We start from the raw sequence: 20,937 nt of genomic DNA on the forward strand, positions 1-20,937 counted from the left end.
GACCTTTCTCCTTGTAAACCTGCTTCTTCAATTTGGTAATACAGTCCTCGAGCAGAATCAGCAAAGAGTATATAACTTGATACTTCATTACACAGAACTGTTACATTGGGGTTGTGCAAACATTTTTAAATCTTTAATTTTGTCAAATCATAGCTAAAGCCAGCTATGTCAGGATTTTAGTATTTTTTATATTTACTGCTATTTTTATATAAGTTGAATCACCCACATGGAAACTTTTGACATGTCACAGTTGACAGTACCATCTTCAATAAAACCTTGGCCCTTGGACCTGTAGTTCTACCTTTGCATTTGACCTGGGTTTGAAGCAGAGCTGCATGGCAAGACAGGTGGCATTTCTCCTGTGATGCATCCAAGTATCTGTCTTAATTCATAAAAATCTGGTAACATGCTTTCACTCACATCTGGAGTAATGACATATGAAATAGACATAAGACAATGAAATTTGCGCACATATGAAGTCAAAGTCAGCCCCATTCTTTCAAAATCAAATACTATGTATGTTGGCTGCATGTGAAAAATTTCACAGTTATTTATACCTGAACAATGCCATTTAAGACCTAATTCTGTTCCCAGTGGTGTTTCCAGCAATTTTGCAAAGGACTTTCTTTGGTAAAGAGAGGTAAAAGGATAATGATAGGACACTTAAATACTAAATATTAGAGTTAATTTTATTTCTATTAAAACTGATAATCTCTTTAAAAACACTTGAGATTCAACCAGTGCAAGGTATAAAAAAAAGTTACAGGTGTTTTGGAGTTTCTTGTCTAAAGGAATGTATAACCTTTGAGATCATTATTTATAATGCTTTTAATGTCAGAGGTACTTTTGTTCTTTCTTATGGGATTATTGCTGGTCACCTTCCTGAGATTTGAAAGACCATGAAAGATAAGCACCGTAACTATTCCTCTAAAGTATCATATCACAAATTAATAATTGGGTCCTTTTCTAAATGGATCTCTCCCCACAATTACACTAAAACACAGTGATGGGTCACAAATTCCAGGGGGTCCAACTGGTCCTGGCCTTCCTGGAGTGCCACGATCTCCATCTTTACCAGGCTGCCCACGCTCTCCAGGACGGCCTTCCTTACTCATCCCTGGTGGACCTTCAGGGCCTTAAAAACACACATGCAGTAAATAAATAAATAAATAAATAAATAAATGCATTACTATTAAAATGAAAAAGAACAAGCATGAATCCACAATACCCCTGCTCTTTGGTAAAGTATGCAGATAAAGAAAACTTCATTTCCTGCAAAAGACACTTCTTGTTACAAACTGCTTATATATTTATATAAATGACATGACATCTTATAAAGATTTTTTTAAATCACATGAAAACCACTTTAAATAAAGATAGCTTTTAAAGGAGAATATGAAAATCTGCTTTAGTACACTATTCTACTTTATCATATTATCTGGTACCACCATGGAAAGAATCAGTCCCTCTATTTCTATTTGTTTCTCTGCCTTTGGATGGGGCCCTAATATATCTTCTAAACGCCCAACTTTACATTTCGTATGCATATACTAATGTTGTGAAGAATATTTTCCCTCATTAAGCAATCCTTAAAAGTCACATGATTATATCAGGGCTCAGTTTTCAGATATAGCTGACTTCAGGACCCATCTATCATGAAACAGCAGTCTCAGATATCAATCTCCTACAGGACCTGTCTTATATTAAATAATTATTATATGGCAATTTATAAGGTGCAAGTGATGCAAGTGACAGGCATTACCCTAAAATATATTTGGTAAGTAAAATGTGTAAAAAGTAGGCAAGTTATCCAAAATTACATCAACATTTTTTCTAAACCACACTTCAAAGAGTTATTAGCATGCACTGAATCTGCACATCTGAACCATCCCTCACCTGGAGGTCCTGGGGGGCCTTGGATCCCAGGAACACCAACTCCTTGGTTGCCTTTTGCACCATTCTTCCCTGGCAGTCCTGTGAATTACCAAACACATCCATATCTTTGCACATCATTTTCATCCAATGAAGTCAGAAATCAGTATTTGATAATATTTATTGAATTTAATATGTAATATTTCAAAAGCAAATAATGGGACACAAAACAGCCCTTTTTTTGTAACCTGCACAGTGTGACTGGGTTCTAAATTATGCTAATTTCTACTGAATTTAGAGTTGATGCAGCAACAGTTAAGCAGACAGCCACTATCAGCTGAGGGAATAGATGATAAGTAATTAAGCAATTTGCTGTCATCACCTTCCTATCAGCAAAGTTTTTAGTATGTTGTATAAAGGAGGTTTAAGTTTTTCAGCATAATCCCTGTGGAATACAGAATATATAGAAGATGTTCCACAACACACACAGCATTATTAAATCACCACCAAAGAAGTACTGTGAGAGTAAAAATATGAGCTCTCTTACACTAGCACAACCCAGTAAATTCAGCTTCTTCATAGATACATTATCTATTTTCCCAACATTTATGGAATAACCAGAACTGCTAGTGTCAGCTCCAGAGGAAAACTGCATATTCTCCTGTTTAAATTACAAAAGTACTACAGGCAAATCAGCATTACATACAAAATTAATTTGGTGTGCTAGGTCACAGGTAGTAAGTCACAAAGAAAGTAAATATTTATCAACGATTTGTCTGTTTACCATTGGCACATTACTAGCTAGCTGTTATTTCATACAGCTTTCCTGATTATTTTCATGCTACTAGTTACCAAATTATGGACTCCATCCAGTCCCTTGCTCTAGTTCCAGACTATATATGCATACATAACATAAAATCTGCAAATACATCACAGAAATCAATTGGAATGCTTGGACAGCTGAGTTACCTGAAAGCATAAACCTTAGCCTGCCTAAAAAGAACCAATGAATGTTTATAAAGAAAGGAGCAAAAATTCTTTTGAGATAAAGAGCGCAAAAGGACAAAAAGTCAGGAAATCAAAGGAATATAAATACAAAAGTTGTTGGATGTCAAAAACCAGCACAGCTAGTAAGTAGGCAGTGAATACTGTTTCTTAAAAAAGCAGAAATGAACAAGTTTGGAAGAAAAGAAATCAGAAGACATGGAAATACCTTGAAATCTATGTATGCATATTTGAGCTAAAAAAAATAATCAAAATGCAGGTAGAAACATTTACATGAGACTAAGAACTCTCTAAAAAGACCAGAACAGAGTTTATAGTACACCACAGTAGAACTGAACAATAACTATCCGGCTTTGTTCTTGTATTCTCTCTCCTGTCATGCGTTCCCTGAAGGTGGTGAAACATCCACACACTGCTCCATAGCCACAATTCCTTTCAGCCAAGCAATCCCAGCTATTCTCTTACTCCACCCTGCATTAATCCTATCCAAAACAGAAGCAGAAACCCAAGATATAAAGGCCTGTAGCACCGTGCCACACAGACACTGTACCTCTTGTCCCACGAGCCCCAGGGCGACCCGGCATGCCCATCAGCCCTGGGACGCCGTCATTCCCTGGCAAGCCGGGAAACCCTCTGGGGCCTTCAGGGCCTCTGGGACCTGGTGGGCCTGGAAGTCCTGGGGGAGCACTTTGGGACTGACAATGGTTACAGTTTTGTAGTCTTCCACTCTGGAGAATGGCAGGCAACTGGGCTGGGAGAATTCAAACAAAAAATTGCTTAACGTGTTGCAACAATAGAAGTATTGCCCCCAATTACTAATACAAAATCAGTTCCCTCTCTTAAGAGAATATAATACTTCTAGGAAATAAGATGGTAAAGTATGGAGCCTGTGATGTGGAAATATAGTTCTACACATATAGGAAAACAATGAATAAATTGGCAATATGGAACTTGCTTTCAAAAAGGCATTTCTGTAATTATCAGGAAACTTCTTTAGCACTTCAAACAAGGAAACAAGAGTAAAGAAGCTTTCCAACTTACTTCTCAGTACATCTGAACACACCTGTCGAATAAACTCTTCTGAAAATTCCCGTGCCTGAATTGAACAGAGAACAGAGCATGCAATTCTTTCCGGTTTTTAAGGTACCCAAAATGAAAAGTCTGATGTCCTATACATACAGGTTTTCCATCTGATCCAGGTGGTCCTGGGGGTCCTCTATCTCCTGGCTGACCTCTGAGGCCAGGAGGTCCAATCAAACCCTGGACACCAGATTCTCCTTTTTGTCCACTGATGCCTCGAATGCCTGGATCTCCTTTCTCACCTTTCTGGATTGAAAAACCAATGAAAAGCCAATTATATGTTCACAGATCATTTGGAAGATAGGTAGCAACAAACAAACATCTTCTAAGAACTCTTTATTGAAGATCATCATAAAATTAATGCGATGCCAATGAAAATTAACTTGATATTGATGAGATCTATTTTGCTAAATGCACTGAAATTTTCAGATTCCTTAGCAGCTGTTTCAGATAAAATTACCAAAGACAATTAGAAATAAATTGCCTTTTCTTAACTTTCAAGATCCATTTTACTATTCATTATTAACACACGGAAGGAAGGGTTTTATTCACTTTTTCCACAGAATCAGAAGATTTTTTTATAGTATGTTAAAATCCTTAGAAGGCCAGAAAAACTGGATGTGAAATTCTGGCACCCCTGAAGTTCCTGGAAAATTAAAGCCTTTTACCTTGTATCTTCAGTGTATAAGACAAAGGAAAAAATAACTTTATTTCAGTTAGGGATTTTTTTTCTTCTTTTTTTCCATCTGATTTATAGTAACTGTAGTCTTTTTGCTTCACTGGAAAAGGTAAAAAAAATGCTGAAAAATATTTTGATATATCTTCACCAAAGCAATGGTTCCATTTATGGAATTACCTACTACAATAGTTCATGTGGAACACTTTCCCTGTTATGGAGCCAACAATACACCAGTATGTGCCCAAGATTAAAGTCAGTATACTACACTTGCTCCCTTATGAGTTTTTTCCTCCCTTGTTTGCTTCTGCATAACATTATCACTTGCTGAAAAATTTTCTTTCTCCACTTCCAACTATTTTAGATGGAACTGTGAGAACAGGACTATTATATATCACAAACTTATTGAAGCAAATAATATAATTTTAATATGCTCATGCATATGGTCTCAATAGACTTCCACTGAATTTTAAATTATGGTATTTATATTACTTTGTAACATCTCCGATATTACTTATCAAGATTCTTCACATCAGAAAAGTTCAAAACTTCCTGTCTTGGTCTATATTAGTAACAATGCCCAGAATTCTCTGCATTAATTACTACAGGATAACAAGCTTTAAATTCAGTGCCAGATTACCCAGTTTTATGAGCTAGGCTGTAAAATCAGACGGGTACTTCATGCTCTTAATGAAACAGAGAAACGAGACAAAGTGTGACAGATGTCAGTCAAGTGCCTAAGAGTGCTGCTGGAAGGGTGGCCAGTTCAGGGCCATGACCTGAACAGCAGCCCATACCTTCAAAAGTCATTCATTAATTCAGATACAACTTCTTCCAAAGTTGTAGTTGTAATATCTTTTCTTGATATTGTCATCTTGAATGTTGTAGTCACAGAGAAGGGATCCTCTTAGCTACCTCATGTAGATTTGTACTTGCTCATTTCTAATACATAATTGCAGAGGTGTTTTTTTTCATTTAAACAGTCAGCAAGGATCAGAGATAAGCACATGGTGCTTATGTAGCTACCTATGGCTATACTAGAAAAGGTATGTGCTGAAGTCTGAAATCATCTTGGGTTTATAGCTAGAAGAGGTTTTGTTTTGGTTCTATTTAAATTTTAATTCCTCATACCCCTGTGGACTATATTTGCATAAGACTTGCAAGCTGAGCTATCTGAACTAAATGTTAGAGGGGTTAGAAGGCATTAAGAACCAGAGAACACTGGGGAAATAGCATCTACTGTAGAACAACATTAGAGGCAAGAAGCCAGCATAAAAACACCAGGAGAAAATGTTAGAGGCATCAGCAGAACTGCCTGAAGAACTTGCCAAGAAACAACTGAAACTGTAGAGGGAAAATTTTCCACAGTATATTTTGAGTTTAAATGTTCAGCCACATCCATGTGAGGCCTTGTTTGCTGACCCTTGCTATTGGCAAAGAAAAGCAAAGAAAGGAAAACAGCTCAGTGAGTGCTGAGACTTACAGGCTGAAAAAACTTATTAGAAATCAGAGTCTAACAAAAAACATATTTTAGAGTAATGGAAAATAAACTAGTTTTGTAGGTTTGATAAGTAAACACAATGACATCATTACAGCTTAGTACATATTACAATATTATTTAAATTGATTTCCAGTAGAAATATTTTATACTTAAGGAGACTAATTCAATAGCATATAAAGAATCTTTTACCACTTTTTACAATAATTTAGTAAAACACCTATAAGCTAAACTGCAACTGAAGAATTCCTAACAGAAGCATATGAAACAACTTATACGTTAAAATGGATAAAATAATTTAATTATCAGAATGAAACTTCCAGCTAATGTATCCAGCTGTTGATATGCAACAATGCTTTAAGGAAAAAGGTTGAACAAACAATATCTAAATAAATCTGAAGAAGAATTTGATTAATGGGAAAGTGTATACTCTGATTTTACAAAATATTGAAATAAATAAATAATAGCCAACAAAATTAATACTTTAAATACCAATTTTTAAACAACGTGCAACACAATGATTCTTTGTCTTTAGTTATTTTCTTTGGTTATTTCCTCTATTCAACCAATCCCTTCTTTTTTTTGTTGGTTGGTTTCTTGGCTTTTCAATTCTCTTAAAAGTATACGTTTGGATTTAATAACTTTTAATGAAATGTATATGTCATTCTGTCTCTTTATAACTAATACTTCTTTGATATTTTTCAATTTCTCCCCTGTTGCTTATAGACATGTGAGTACAGATGACTAAACACACATTTTAGAGATCACCTAATCTGCAGAAACAAATGGAGTAATTTTGTAATGCTATATTTATCATTGCAAAAATACGTACCTCTCCTCGCTCTCCACTCAATCCTTCTACTCCCTTTAAAAATAAGATGAAAAAGACATTTAAAATGTACGTTGAGTCAAATTACTTGGAATAAAAAATTAATATTTTTTGTCCTTTGTTTTCGGTAATCAATCACAAATGGTAATTTTTAAAGATTCTCTGATTGCTACAGTACAAAAAACAAAGCAATATATAATGATAAAAATTTATATCAGGGTGAATGAAAAGTTCAGTATTACCTTTAATATCATGTACCTAGAGCATAAGTTGGGAATATATCACACCTATTATAAACATATAAACATAATATAGATTTAAGAGACAAAATCTTATTCGCTTTACAAAAGAAATAGCATGTGTCCTAGTAGAAGTAAACTCCAGATTCAAACTGTTTAATACCATCTTACTAGGCAGAAATTAATTTCAGAGCCTTAGAAATACAGACTCTGTGGTAAGGCAGATTTTGCATGCTATCAAATTATTTTGGTGTCATTGCTGCCAAGTGATTCAATGGTGTTACTGACCATTACGTCCCACAGCAAGATGGCAGTTCACTTTTCTGATTCACTCTCATGGGCAAGGAAATCTGTAGGGTGTCTTGGAGTCTTGAGAATTCTTGGAAAGATCTTTTGCCGTCTACTAAATGACTGATTATTTTTTGTTCCTGACCAAGCCAGATAAGCATGGGAAACAACTGTAGACTTAGTCTGTCTTATTTTTTCAGCTTTCTCCAAAAAAAAGAAAGCAAGCAAACAGCAATTCAGTTGCATCATTCTATCTGGAAAAAAATAAGTTTTCTTTCACTATCACTTTGTTTTCCCTTATGACTAAAATAATAAAGATATTAAAAATTTGCCCATTATTTGCAAAAAAAAACCAAAAAACCAGAAAGTTTAAATTGTAAAAATGTCAATCTAGGAAATTATATTTGGTTAAATCAATGACCTGTCCTCTAGTTTAAACTATTTCTTTATTAAAAAATGTGGTCAGATTTAACAATGAACTATTTTCAACCTACATATCTCTGAGAGTGTTAACTAACATGCAGTCTAGATTCCCTGCCCAGAATCCCCAGGAAGTGGGTCCATCTGGCTAGACAGGCAGCTGTATCAATGTTGTAATTCTGAAAAAAGTAACTGTGGCTTCCTTCCAAGTCTAGTTTTAGATATGTACCTCTGAAAAATACTTCTCTGTTCAGACATGACACAGATTATGCAGCTAACAAGTATTTATAAATACTAACAGCTATTTTCTGCAGAATAACAAGATTGCCAACTATGACACAATCAGAATACACTGGCCTAGAGTTAAAGAGAAACAACTGGATCTCAGTGATTTAGAGCTGAAACAGGAAACATCTGTAATTTATGAGCACAGAAGATGTCAATAATGACTCCCAGTATAGTCTAGGAGGTAATGAACTGTATGAAAGCGTAGCATAGTGCATGAAAATCTTAACATCTCAACTATCACTCTTATAACCTTTACACAAAAGCCACTATTTGCTGTGATCTGCATTTTATATTACTTGTAACTATTTTATAAAAATATTCTATAATTAAGGCTTTACTACAATAATAAAAGAAATGCACTTATGGTCTGTTTCTCAAGGTATCACAGAACACAGAAACATGTAGGTTGGAAGTGACGTCCTTGGATTCAACTTCCTTTGCAGAACAGATGCAGCTTGATCAATTCAACAGGTTGTTCAGACAGGTTTTGCCACAATATCTATGAACAACCTGCTCCAGTGTTTGACCACCCTCAAAGCAAAATGTTTTTCCTGGATATCAAGTTCCTGTTCCAATTCATGTGCATTTCCTCTCCTCCCTCAAGCATGCACAGCTGAGAGAAGTGTTGCTTCATCTTCTCTGTATTTTATAGTTGTTATTTTAAAAATACTAGGAGTGTTTAAGAGGCAACTTATATGTTATCATGTTACACATAAATATATTTCACCTCAAGCAAAGGCCTATATGTGTTGATGGAAGAAGTGTTAAGAAACAAATATGAATCATAGCCTCAAGCTAGGATCACTATGGCTCTCTTGAAGTAGGATCACTGTTTGAACAGTACCTGTAAGCCTGGATTTCCTTGTCTTCCTTTTTCTCCTTTCAGTCCCTTCAGAAAAGAAGCACATTTTATAAAATATAGATTTATCTGGCACATGTTATTAAATTATCAAAAAAATAACACAAGGAGCTAAATACTAAAACCTCATCCTAAACCAGGACAAATCAATCTGAAAAGTTACTCTTCAAAGAGATCAGAGCAGAAACCGTGAAGAACAAAATTTCTACCCTGAACACAGAGGAACCAAGGCAGGATCCAAGTAATGACAGAATTATTTCCTTTTCCTTGTAGGTATTTCCACAATTTTAGATAGCAAGGAGGAAAATCCCACATGCTAATAGTAAAGTAGGTAGGCAGAGGCCAGGTGGAGTTACTTTGACTGCGTTTCTGTGTTCTGTTCTGCAGGCAGGGACAGAATGCATTCTGTGACAGGGATACTCCTCCTCTGGGGCAGCAGTACAACCTGCACCCTGTGCCTGCACCATTGCTGGGAGCACACAGCTCTGCACCAAACGCCAACAGCCTTCTCAGGCCCCCAGAAATGCAGATTTCCTTGAGGGAGAGTTACTGCTGCTATTCAAGTTAACCTTCTGTGGAGTTTAATCTTAAAAAAAGCCCTGTCTAAATTAATACCTAAGACTTGTATAAATAGCAATGCCAGATGATTTCATTAGAAACAAAGTTGATATACCTGGATACCAGTGTCACCTTGGTTTCCTTTCTCCCCCTGTAAAAATTAGAAGAAAGGTCTCCATTTAAACATGAGTCACCTCTAAAACATGTAGTCTGTGCTTTAATTCAACACAGTAATTACAAAAGAAACAGCTATCTCTTTCTTATACTGAAAGAAAGCAAATCACTTTATCCTCATGTACACAAAAAAGTCCAGAAAGCTATACTAAGAAAGGACTTTGTCATTAAAACAACATCAAAAAGAAAGTGGATGCTCACATACCAAGCAAAAAGTTAAAAGATACAACATAATGAGGTGGCAAGTCTAGCAGGATTTTATCTACTCAGTGTATGGAGTGGAGAGGATGTAGGCAGGAAGAGAGGCAATGTTTCTTATGGGTTAAATTTTAGCTGAATGCACCACTGCATGCATAAGTTATGCAAAACGAGAAAGTATTTTTTCACCACAAACACCTCTATACTTAAATTCAATCAAAATATTTAAAGACTAAGCTCCATTTTGACTCACTTTTTTGCCTCAAAATGTTTAAAGTTAATAATAATGAGGGGATTTGCAATCAGATGGTGTAAATGGTGCTTAGAAGTCAGGTACGGAGTTTTATCAACTTGTCTGAAGACCACCTAATTGACACTGGAGAGAAACAGGCAGTGTATGAAAACTATTCACTCTAATTAACAACAGAGGTATAAAATATATACACTGAAAATGTGGCCATCTCTCTTCATTAATTGAAAAGGAAATTTAAAGTTATTGGAGATGGCTCTTGCTCTAACTCTGACATCTTATGTCTAAATAGACATAAATCAAAATGCTGAACCATGAACACAGCAGCTAATGGAACAAAAGACAGATCTGTTGGGGGGGGGGTGTGCAAAACTGCATTTAATAAAAAAATCATTCGAATGGAGATTTTGGTGTCTATTTTGTCAGCTTTCTTGTAAGAGCCAAAATTTTGTCTGGTTGGTTGGTTTGGTGGTTTTTTGGGGTTTTTTTTGGGGGGGGGGGGAAGGGAGGACAGTGAAAAATAAAAGAATATTTACTTAAATGTGAACAGTAGTGAAGAGGAGACTTTTGCCATGGCAAATATTTACCTGATTGAAAATCCCAGAACATAAAAGACATTTATGCCACCTGTAGTATTTTGTTGCATTGTACTTGACAGTAAAATATTCTTGTTGTTTCAAGTTTTGAAATCATCTATAGCTGAAAGTTTTCACTTTTACTGCCAGATGCCCAAACTGTGCTTTTCTTCCTGAATAATTCCAGCATGTCATTGGACTTATAACTCCAGCTAACTTGCATCTTCATATAAAATAAATGACCTTTTCAAAGGCTTCTTCAGTTTAAAATTTAGAGAAGTTCCATAAATTTTAACAAGATCATCTTTCATAAAATATTGTCTTAGTACATGTGCCTTACATAACCCTAAGATATTGAATTGAATATATAGTGATATTGAATTGAATATATAGTGATAATGAAATAATTAAACTATTATTACGATACTGAATCCATGCTCTAGCCCATGTAAGGCATGTCCATATATGTGTCTACTGACATGAGAAGTACTCCAGTACATGTAACACGTGTATTGAGGCTGGCATATCTGACACTGGACATACAAGAAATGTGTGCCTTCTGGAGCAGAACATGAACTCTCTTGGAATACTTCTGCATGGGGTTTTCATAAAACTTGAATCATAACACCACCCTTCTATCTTACTGTCTCTTTACCCTTCAACCTTTCTCTCCTTATGAAAGTGAAATGCCTGATTAATTCTATTTCTCTAATGCCCTAATGGGTGTGGCTGAGAAGGAGTTCATTTTGTCCACAGCATCCCTCATGGTGCTGTGCTTTGCAATGGTGGCCAGAAAGGTGTTGATAACACACCAATAGGTATTGCTGAGCAGAGCTCCCTGCAACATCAAGGCTCTCACTCCAAATTCCTGCCTTTTCCTGCAAGCTAGGGCCAGGCAAGATCTCAGTTGGAGACACAAATTCAGGCTAGGTGGAGAAGGGATTGAGAGCAGCCCTGCAGAGAAGGACTTGTTCATGTTGATAGATGAGAAACTTAACATGACCTGGCAATGTGCACTTCCAGCCCAGAAAGCCAACTGCATCAAAAGCAGTGTGGCCAGCAGGGCAAGGGATGCAATTCTCCCCCTCCACTCCACTCTCCTGAGACTCCACCTGTGTCCAGCTCCAGGGCCCCCAACATAAGAAGGACATGGATCTGGTGGACCAAGTCCAGCAGAGGGCCATGAAGATGATTAGACAACTGGAGCACCTCTCTCATGAAGACAGACTGAGAGAGCTGGGTTTGCACAGCCCAGAGAAGAGAAGGCTCTGGAGAGACCTTAGAGCAGCCTTCAAGCACCTAAAAGGGGCTTAGGAGAGAGCTGGAGAGGTACTTTTCACAAGGGGCTGTAATGATAGGACAAGAGGGAATGGCTTCAAACTGGAACTAGGTTTATTAGGATAAAATTCCTTATTTTGAAGGTGGTGAGGCACTGAGATAGGTTGCTCAGAGAAGGTGTGGATACCTCCTCCCTACAGGTGTTCAAGGCCAGGGTAGATGGGGCTTTGAGCCACCTCATCTAGTGGAAGGAAGTGTCCCTGCCCATGACATGGGGGTTGGAACTAGATTATCTTTAAGACACAACCATTCTATGGTTCTATGACATAGCCAGGGCAGATGAAACTAAGGGATATTCTTATTCCCTAAACTGAAAGGGATATTCCATACCACAAGATGTCTGCTCAGCAATAAAAGCTAAAGGAAAGGAGAGGAAGTTTCATTATTGTGACATTTGTCTTCCAAACTGAAGTGTACTGAAGTCCTGCTTGCCGGGAATGTGTGGGACAACACATACTGACAGGAAGCAGAGAATAAATATTCTGTTTTACTTTGCTTCCATACATGGCCTTTCCTCTTGCTTTATTAAACTGCCTTTATATTGACCCATGAGCTTTCTCCTATCTTATTTTCTTGATTTTTTTCCCTGTCCTGCTTAAGAGGGGAGTGATGGAGCAGCTTGGTGGGCACCTGGCATTCATCTACTGTCAACTCACCACAAATGCCTTCACATTGAGGGCTTTATCCTTCAGAAGAAAATTTTCAGGATGGACATATTACTGTTTTAAATGTGTCCAACTGTTATCTAATAATAATGATATATTTAGAGAAAGGATTTTCTAAAATAATGATCGCTTATAAGGAAAGTACTTCCAAAAAAAGATGCAATTAATGTAAAACTGGGAAAAAATACTTACCTTTAATCCCTGGGTACCAGGAATGCCTGGGTATCCTGGTTCACCTGGAGCCCCTGGTACTCCTAGATCTCCCTGGGTAATACAATAGCTTTGTGTCAGTGATGTGCTGTGTAAAAACACACACTGCATGTTTCTCAAGGCCACATGATACACTTTGGCTATGATATTTTGAAATTTTACAGCTGAAGATGATTCAAATGTCTGAAGGAGTTTTGAAGGGATGGTGAATATAGAGAAGCCACATTCAGTATCTATTTTTATTCTCTTTTAATACAATTGATGTTTCAAAATTACACAAAAAAAACTACCTCAAGTAACAACGCTTGCAGGTTTGAACTTAATGAGTATCTGATTTTCACAGCTTAAAATCTAGTATAAAATTAGTAAGAGTAAGTCATCAAAGGGATTCTGAAGCAATTAGATGTTAACTAATATCTTACTGTGAAACCAACTGTCTTTTAATTAACATGGGGAAATAAGGGAAAATTAGTACATCAAGAAGTAAATTAATCCCTTCTTTAACTAGAATCATATTTACCTTGGCTCCTGATGATCCTGGTTTCCCCTGTATTCCCGGTTCGCCTTTATCACCCTAAATAACAATGTGGGGGATACATCATTATGTTTTGTCACATGCAGTAAGTCTAGCAAACAAACAGACACTTCTGAGAAACTGACTCTTAAAATGGGCCCAGGTAGTGACTGAAAGGCTGAAGTTCTTCTCCACTACAAGTAGCCTGAAGGTTTAACTTTCTCTCAGGAAAGATGAGATACTGATGACAAAACCTGATCTGCCAGCTTCTGCACACCTGTCCCATCTCCACCTGCCTCATTTGCCTCACACAGTCACACCAAGGTTGTGTGTACGGACCTCACATTTCCACCATCTTATTTAATTGTCTAAGTCAAAATACTTATTTATGTTCTGGCTTTTACCACAGCCTATGGAATTAGACATATATTCAGCAAGAGGATTTGCATTAATCTAAGAATTACTGACTACATCATGATGGACTTCTGTAAGAATGAGCTTATTAAGAGCAATTCTCTAAGAAACAGCTTATATTCTAAGTGAGATAAATATACAAAACAAAAGCATTTTTCACAGAAAAAAATGCAGCTAATTAATTTTTAGTTGTATCAAGGGTATTCAACCTTACTGACCATAGAAAACATTAATACTTTAAAAAATGAGACTGTCAGTATACAATCATAAATAAATGCATATGCACTTTTGGATGCAGATTAATGTATGGATGAAAGGGATCTAAATGTAAATGCTAAGTTAGGGAAATGGATTCTGTATTCCTAAATATTCTCTAGGACATACAATTCAATACTTACTTACAATTTAATCCAAAACTCGCTTTGGATTAAATAAAGAAGTTACACTAACCAATCTGAATTTGTAGTATTTATTTTAGCTTTTGAGAACATTGGTAAAATTAGCTCTTGCTGTAGCTGCAGTGCAATCAATAAAGTTACATCTGAAATAAGTTTGGCTCCTTGGGTGGAAGAAACAGCACGTCACATTATTGAACACAATTAAAATATAAATAAATGTAACATGGGAAAGTTCAGATGTATATAGAGAATTATCTGGTTTCCAGCATTGCAGAATATTTTCCAGGACTGTAAAGCTGAAACAAAGTCTGACAATTTCCACAACTGCTAAAAACCTCACGGGATGACAGGCACCATTTACTGAGTTATATTAACCTCTCTTGAGCCTGAACTATCGTAAAAGGTAACACAGGGAAAATCATACAGCTGCTCACCAATATTCAATACACAAAAAATGAGCTGCAAAATCTTGGCACTGCCCAGATCAAATCTGCATACAAAGCAGTCATTTATCAAGGTCACAAGCAAATTAAGTCAAACACTTACCTTAGGCCCAGGAGCTCCAGGTAAACCAAGTGAACCTTCGGGTCCCATCAAACCCTATTTATTTATGAAAAAAAGAGAGATGTTTCTCTACTAAAACAGAGGAATAATGATCTTGGTATTGTGTTAGGAGTACCATTATTCTATTTCTTTAGTGAATTAAACAGTAAACACAATGTCTTTTATCTTATTACTATACAGGCTACAGTTTTGATACAGCACAGTAGATTATTTAGACCTTCTATGGTCTGAATGACCACAGTACACCTTCTAATGAAGGGCTACTGTGCAATAGAAAACAATCATGCAGGAGAAACGAACAGGCTGTCATGGAATACTCATTAGAGAAAAATTCTTCAACTCAAGACCCAGTCTGTAATGCATCCTTAGTCATAACTGAAAGTGACACAAAAGTTTCTTGTGCTCTGTTTAGGGTTTCCAAAATCAACAGAAGTATTTGTGGCATTTCATAATTCTCTTTCTCCTTTCTCTCTCACAATGGGTCAAGTTATGACAACCTTGAAGGGACTGCGTGTCCCTCTGAGGTTGTCATAACTTGACCCATTGTGCAAATTTTGTGGAGATTTATCAGAAGCAATCAACTTTTGGGGCCACACCTTTGTATCTTCTGCAAAATCTTCAGAGTTAAACTACTCGTTCAAGAACCCAACAGCTTCTGCCATTTCAGATCATGACACTTCAGCACATGCACAAAGCCAAAACAACCTCTTGGACTCCACAAATGGAATCACGTTCATAAAGGCATGTTCCCTACCTAAAATAAGAGCTAAAGAGTATTAAATCATCAAAGAGCTGACTTCCTTAATTTCTGTTTAAAGCTAGTCTCAAGTATACTTTAGAAAAGAAATCCTTCTTTGAAATCATACTTTCCAGGAAGGAATTCCAATTAATCACATTTTCCACATCTGGTGTTAACAATTCTTTATTTCACCACTTCATCTCACTTCACTTTTAGTCTAGAACTGCATGCATCAATAAAATCAATATATTATTATTGTTATACTTGGACTTGCTTAAATATTGTGAAATATAATCTGCAATAAGAGCAGCATAAAATAAAGGCATAATGATACAGAAAGTCAAACAATTAAAGCCTAGAAATCTAACTTGTCAGAGATTAAATTTTATCAATTATTCCAACTGATAATATTTTCAAAATTCACTGTTATTACTGTTATTTAATCTTTGCTTTCATATAAATAAAAAAAATCACCTTCTATTTAGTAATACATGTTAGGAACAATTCACTCCCACGACATTATCTCAGCTCGGACTTCTTCCAAAAGTCACGTGTAATCAAAACCAGATATAATTTCTCATACAAGTAACAATGCAGCTTTGCAAAAAAAATTAAACTTTATCTGTTTAAAACTAAACTAAAACTTAAAGGGTGTCTTTGTTTCCACAGTAGAAGAGAAAATTCAGAATACCTAGAGCAAGAAGTAATTCTCTGTAGCCATTGTTTTCAGAATTTCATCAGTTTTCTGGTATTTCACATGTGCTTTATTATTAACCAAAGATTAATACAAATTAACCACAGATTAACTGATGTTTCTTGCCTGCTTTATGATAAGAAAATACTGGTTACCAAAACTTTCCATCAATAAATATAGCAACTTATTCTTTAGGCCACAGACACTCTACCACCATACTAGATCATTTCTAGTGAAATCCACATCAGTCTTTGGGTTACAGAAGTGGCATATGCTCACCAAAAATGTCCCTCATTTGTTTTATCTTATACAAAGCAGAAATACTATAGGTACAGAATAGCTTCTATTTTTATTTTTTTTTAAGTTAAATCAGCTATGTATCCACATTGACCTGCAAACACACACCAGAGAAGGCAAATGAGAAAACACATTTAGTATAATTAAAGGTCAAGACTACATCTGCAGGAAAAGGAGAAATAAAGTCCATTTTTCCTGGTTTCCTTTCTTACACTTTCATTACTAGGCCATATTTGACTAGTTTTGTTTAAATAATTACATGGAAAATACTAAATGAAATCAGCACACTGCAAGAAGGAAACTTTCAGATGCAATATAGGAAAAGCTTATGAACATAATCTAAAAATTATAAAAAACTAGAGGAGAAGAGAATGTCCTGAACAAAAATGTACAACAAGAACATAAAATATAGCATTGTTATCCTATTTTGCAGAGCTGACAGTATATGTCAGGTAAATTAATAAATTGCTGATGTTGGCAATGAAATAAGGATAGTGATTACTGAAGAAGAGCTTGTTACTGAAAAACTTTCCCAAGCTATTAATAGACCATCCACAAGCTTTCCATCTGTGTTTTCTGGAACAAACATATTCAGTGTGACTAATACAAGGAAAATCCCACTATCTTTCTGGTTTAAATTCCCTAATGCCATATAATTTATTCACATATTCCATGCATCAATCTCCTACTTAATTTATCAGGTGACAAAAAAAAAAATACATTAAATGAATTGACAGGAAAGAGAAATAAATTATTTTCAAGTGTATCATGAACCAGATGTTATTTATCTAAACAAAATTTGAAGAAAATATGGTAGGTGAGTTAAATAAATATGAGCACTTTGGAATCCCACAAGGCTCTATTGGAGTTGATGATACAGCCTTCCCTCTAGCATTTTGCTCAACTTTGCTCAGAAAGAAATGGAGAAAGAAATCCAGTAACAGGCAATAAAAATAGTCAGGAAGCACAGGTGAGAGAACAAAGGTTTATGTGTGTTACAGGGCTTGCAAGGGTCTTCAGGGTGAAGAGAGAGGCGAGAATGTTGACTTCATGTTCAGAAGGCTTGATTTATTATTTTATGATATATATTACATTATGACTATACTAATAGGAACAGAGAGAAAGTTCTCAGAAGCTAGCTAAGCTAAGAATAGAAAAGGAATGAATAAATAAAGGTCTGTGTCTCAGCACAGAGTGAGACCCAGCTCAGCCGTGAGTGGTCAGTAAATCCAAACATTCACCCAAGACCAATCACGGATCCACCTGTTGTATTCCACAGCAGCAGATAACCATTATTTACATTTTGTTGCTGAGGCTACAGCTTCTCAGAAGGGGGAAAAATCCTAAAGAAAGGATTTTTATGAAAAGATGTCTGTGACATATGTGTTAACTAAGAGTAGGGACATTTAAACTTCCAGTTCAGGCAGTGTTTCATCCAAATTTATTCTGGACAACTGCAATAACTGATTGTCGACGAGATCTGTTTTTCCAGAGATCTTTAAAAGGTAGCTGGAAAAGTCCTCAAAGTTCATGAAAAGAAAATTAACCAGTGTACTCTATATAAAAAAGGCATTCTGACAGCTGTAATGTAGTGATTGTGCCTGTGGCAGTCAGGAAAGGAAGAGATGCTGTTTGGATACCGGGTAAGTATACTGTGTAGGAAATTCAAAATGTACTGGATGACAGAGTAGCCCAGAGATTTTAAAATTCCAAACTAATTACAGTTTCTGTCTCCAACAAAAACTACAAAGGGAAGGGAAGGGAAGGGAAGGGAAGGGAAGGGAAGGGAAGGGAAGGGAAGGGAAGGGAAGGGAAGGGAAGGGAAGGGAAGGGAAGGGAAGGGATACTATGAGGAACACCCCAGCACACCAGTGTGTAAATGATGCTTAGGTTAGTAGCTACTTTCATACCCAGATGGCTGATTTGGCATGCAGTGACATGTAATTACACAGGACTGCAATACCAAGGTGGTCAAACATACGTGTTGCTAACCTCCATCCAAACAAGGATTCTCTTCAGAACAGGGAATACTGCAGTGGGATGAAAGCCCAAGTAATTTTGGTTTCAGGTCTGACCTTGCACACTCTAGAGGATGATAACCTTAGCTAGGATGTTAAAGAGATTCATCAAGAAAGACAGAGGATTAAAAGGTCCACATGGACATCCTTGGCATCCTCTTCCTTCAAGGTTCCTCTCATCCAATCAAGTGAGGCAGAAGCCACTGTAACACCCCTGCAGTCCCTGAAAGTAGGAAAGAATGGTCCCTGGAAAGATTATTCCTGTCATGCAAGGAAAAATAGCTATTAAGATGGCCTTAATGTGACAGTACTCATGACTGAGAAGCAAATATCAAGGCCCTTTTAGAGAACCACTGAGTATTCTGTATTTGTCCTTGTAAATATGTACTACTTCCACTTTTAACACTGCAAAGGGACATCAGAACCCCCTTTGTCTACCAAAATGGATGAAATCCAGCCTGACTACTGTATGTCAAGAAGTTCACTGATGAAGATTTTCATAGGGAAAGACCTCAAAAAATGACAGGAGAGATCAATCGTGAGACAGGCAAGTTATTAAACTGAAAAATACAATCTCTTAACAATTCTCAGAATCCAAGAACTTATAAAAACATAAACTCACTTCTTGTCAAAATATTCAGAAGCTTGAATTAATGGCAAAGATAACAAAGAAACAACCGTTCACAGCTTTCAGTCAGAATTTCCATGCTGCAAATATGTCATTGAGCTAAAAACTTACATTTACCATAGACTTGCCTTCCAACCTGTAAATACTAGTTTGCTCCTGTATTTACCATTGCATGTTTGTTTATGACAAGCATAGAATGGCAACACCACAGTTATTTGTCCATAATAACACAATTTTGAAACTTACAGTATCTCCTGGTGACCCTTTTGCTCCCGGTTGACCTGGTGGTCCAATTTCACCCTGTATTTTTTACATAAAGAGAAAAATTCTATGACTAATGTATGTATACTTAACATTTTTTTATATATTCTTTAACTATGCAGATTTAATTAGTTAAGATTGTTTCTCAATGTATTAGGAAATTAGCATGGTTCCTTTTAAACTATTCATTCTTTCTGGAGTAGTTAAAGTAAAACCTAATAAGGGATTTTTAAATCTGCCATGAATTGTCTCCATTCTTTTGCAGCATGATTTGATGTTATAAAACCCCACTATGAAAACTCTTCTCTAAGCCTGAACCCTTAGTTTGGAATGGGTATATATAGTATAGGTTTTAACTGTGTTTTGAACAACTAATAGTACCTTTTGTCCTTTTGCTCCTTGATTTCCAGGAATTCCAGGAATTCCCTGAGAAGGAAAAAGAAAACCTTTTAAATATAGGGAATAATTTCACCAGAAATTTTTTAGCATTTGCCTAAAAATATGGGCAGGAACAAATAAAACAAAACAGAACAGAACAGAACAAAACAAACAACAACAAAAATATAAGAAAAAAAACCCCAAAAAAGCCAACAACAAAAAAATCTCAAGAATAAAAAATCCCTCAAAGCACCAAAACCACATAGGAGAATGAGCTTCGGCTGGAAACACGCAGACTACTGTAGAGATACGGTGAAACACTAATGTTGAACTGTTCCCCACTGCTTTTGTTACAGTAGCCCGTCTACTGCTCAGTAGGCTCATATGCTCTTGCTTGCCCCAAAACCCTGACTGACACATGGAAAAGGAACCACTTTACATTATCTGTAAAATTTCCCACATAAATTAAAGCAAAAGCCCTGGTCAATCGGACCATCAGCATGACAGATCATATTATCTAAAATACAGTGACTTTAAAGAGACAGATACAGTTTTCCTTTATGTATACTAGCTTCCACCTTCATAAATACTTGAAGATCTCTGCCATTTCCTCAGCATCATGCTCATTCAGCTCTACAGTATATCTCACACTTTTCTAACGGTGATAATTTAATTGAATGTGATTCAGGTTAAAACAGACCTCTGTATATGCTTAATGCAGAAGTCTATATTCAGTTAGTCGATTTTTTCTCTGTAAAAAGTATTAATTCAAATTTTTTGGACAGACAATGTCCTACTTGTACCATAACTAATCTGCAGCAAGAATTTGGCTTACAGGCTTTACATTTTAATCTAATATTAAAAATAACATGTTGCAGTGAAGACAAGACAACTGTTCTAGACACCACTGAAACAAATGTATTCTATGGGAAAACATAACATGAATGTAACAGCCATAACCTAATAGTTTCCATATGAATACATCTGTGCAAAAGATAGTCCCATTGTTT

At 36.2% G+C, this 20,937-nt stretch overlaps 1 protein-coding gene across 2 annotated transcripts in view; it reads right to left on the bottom strand.

Annotated features, from left to right (window-relative positions):
• Positions 1 to 947: 947 nt before the first annotated feature.
• The window catches only part of COL21A1 (collagen type XXI alpha 1 chain), a 65,693-nt gene continuing 45,703 nt past the window's right edge, over positions 948 to 20,937 (bottom strand). For both annotated transcript variants that reach the window (XM_054280141.1, XM_054280142.1), the window contains 13 exons: positions 19,931 to 19,975; positions 19,535 to 19,588; positions 14,895 to 14,948; positions 13,543 to 13,596; positions 13,005 to 13,076; positions 9,728 to 9,763; positions 9,040 to 9,084; positions 6,964 to 6,996; positions 4,057 to 4,203; positions 3,919 to 3,973; positions 3,428 to 3,628; positions 1,897 to 1,974; positions 948 to 1,135 (listed from right to left, as the gene is read on the bottom strand). In XM_054280141.1, the coding sequence (XP_054136116.1) occupies positions 948 to 1,135; positions 1,897 to 1,974; positions 3,428 to 3,628; positions 3,919 to 3,973; positions 4,057 to 4,203; positions 6,964 to 6,996; positions 9,040 to 9,084; positions 9,728 to 9,763; positions 13,005 to 13,076; positions 13,543 to 13,596; positions 14,895 to 14,948; positions 19,535 to 19,588; positions 19,931 to 19,975 (1,062 nt within the window). The remainder of the gene's footprint in view (positions 1,136 to 1,896; positions 1,975 to 3,427; positions 3,629 to 3,918; positions 3,974 to 4,056; positions 4,204 to 6,963; positions 6,997 to 9,039; positions 9,085 to 9,727; positions 9,764 to 13,004; positions 13,077 to 13,542; positions 13,597 to 14,894; positions 14,949 to 19,534; positions 19,589 to 19,930; positions 19,976 to 20,937) is intronic.

This window comes from Melozone crissalis, unplaced genomic scaffold (genome assembly GCF_028551555.1).
Source record: "Melozone crissalis strain CALT ecotype California unplaced genomic scaffold, PUWL_Pcris_2 ptg000027l_1, whole genome shotgun sequence".
Lineage (NCBI taxonomy): Eukaryota > Metazoa > Chordata > Aves > Passeriformes > Passerellidae > Melozone > Melozone crissalis.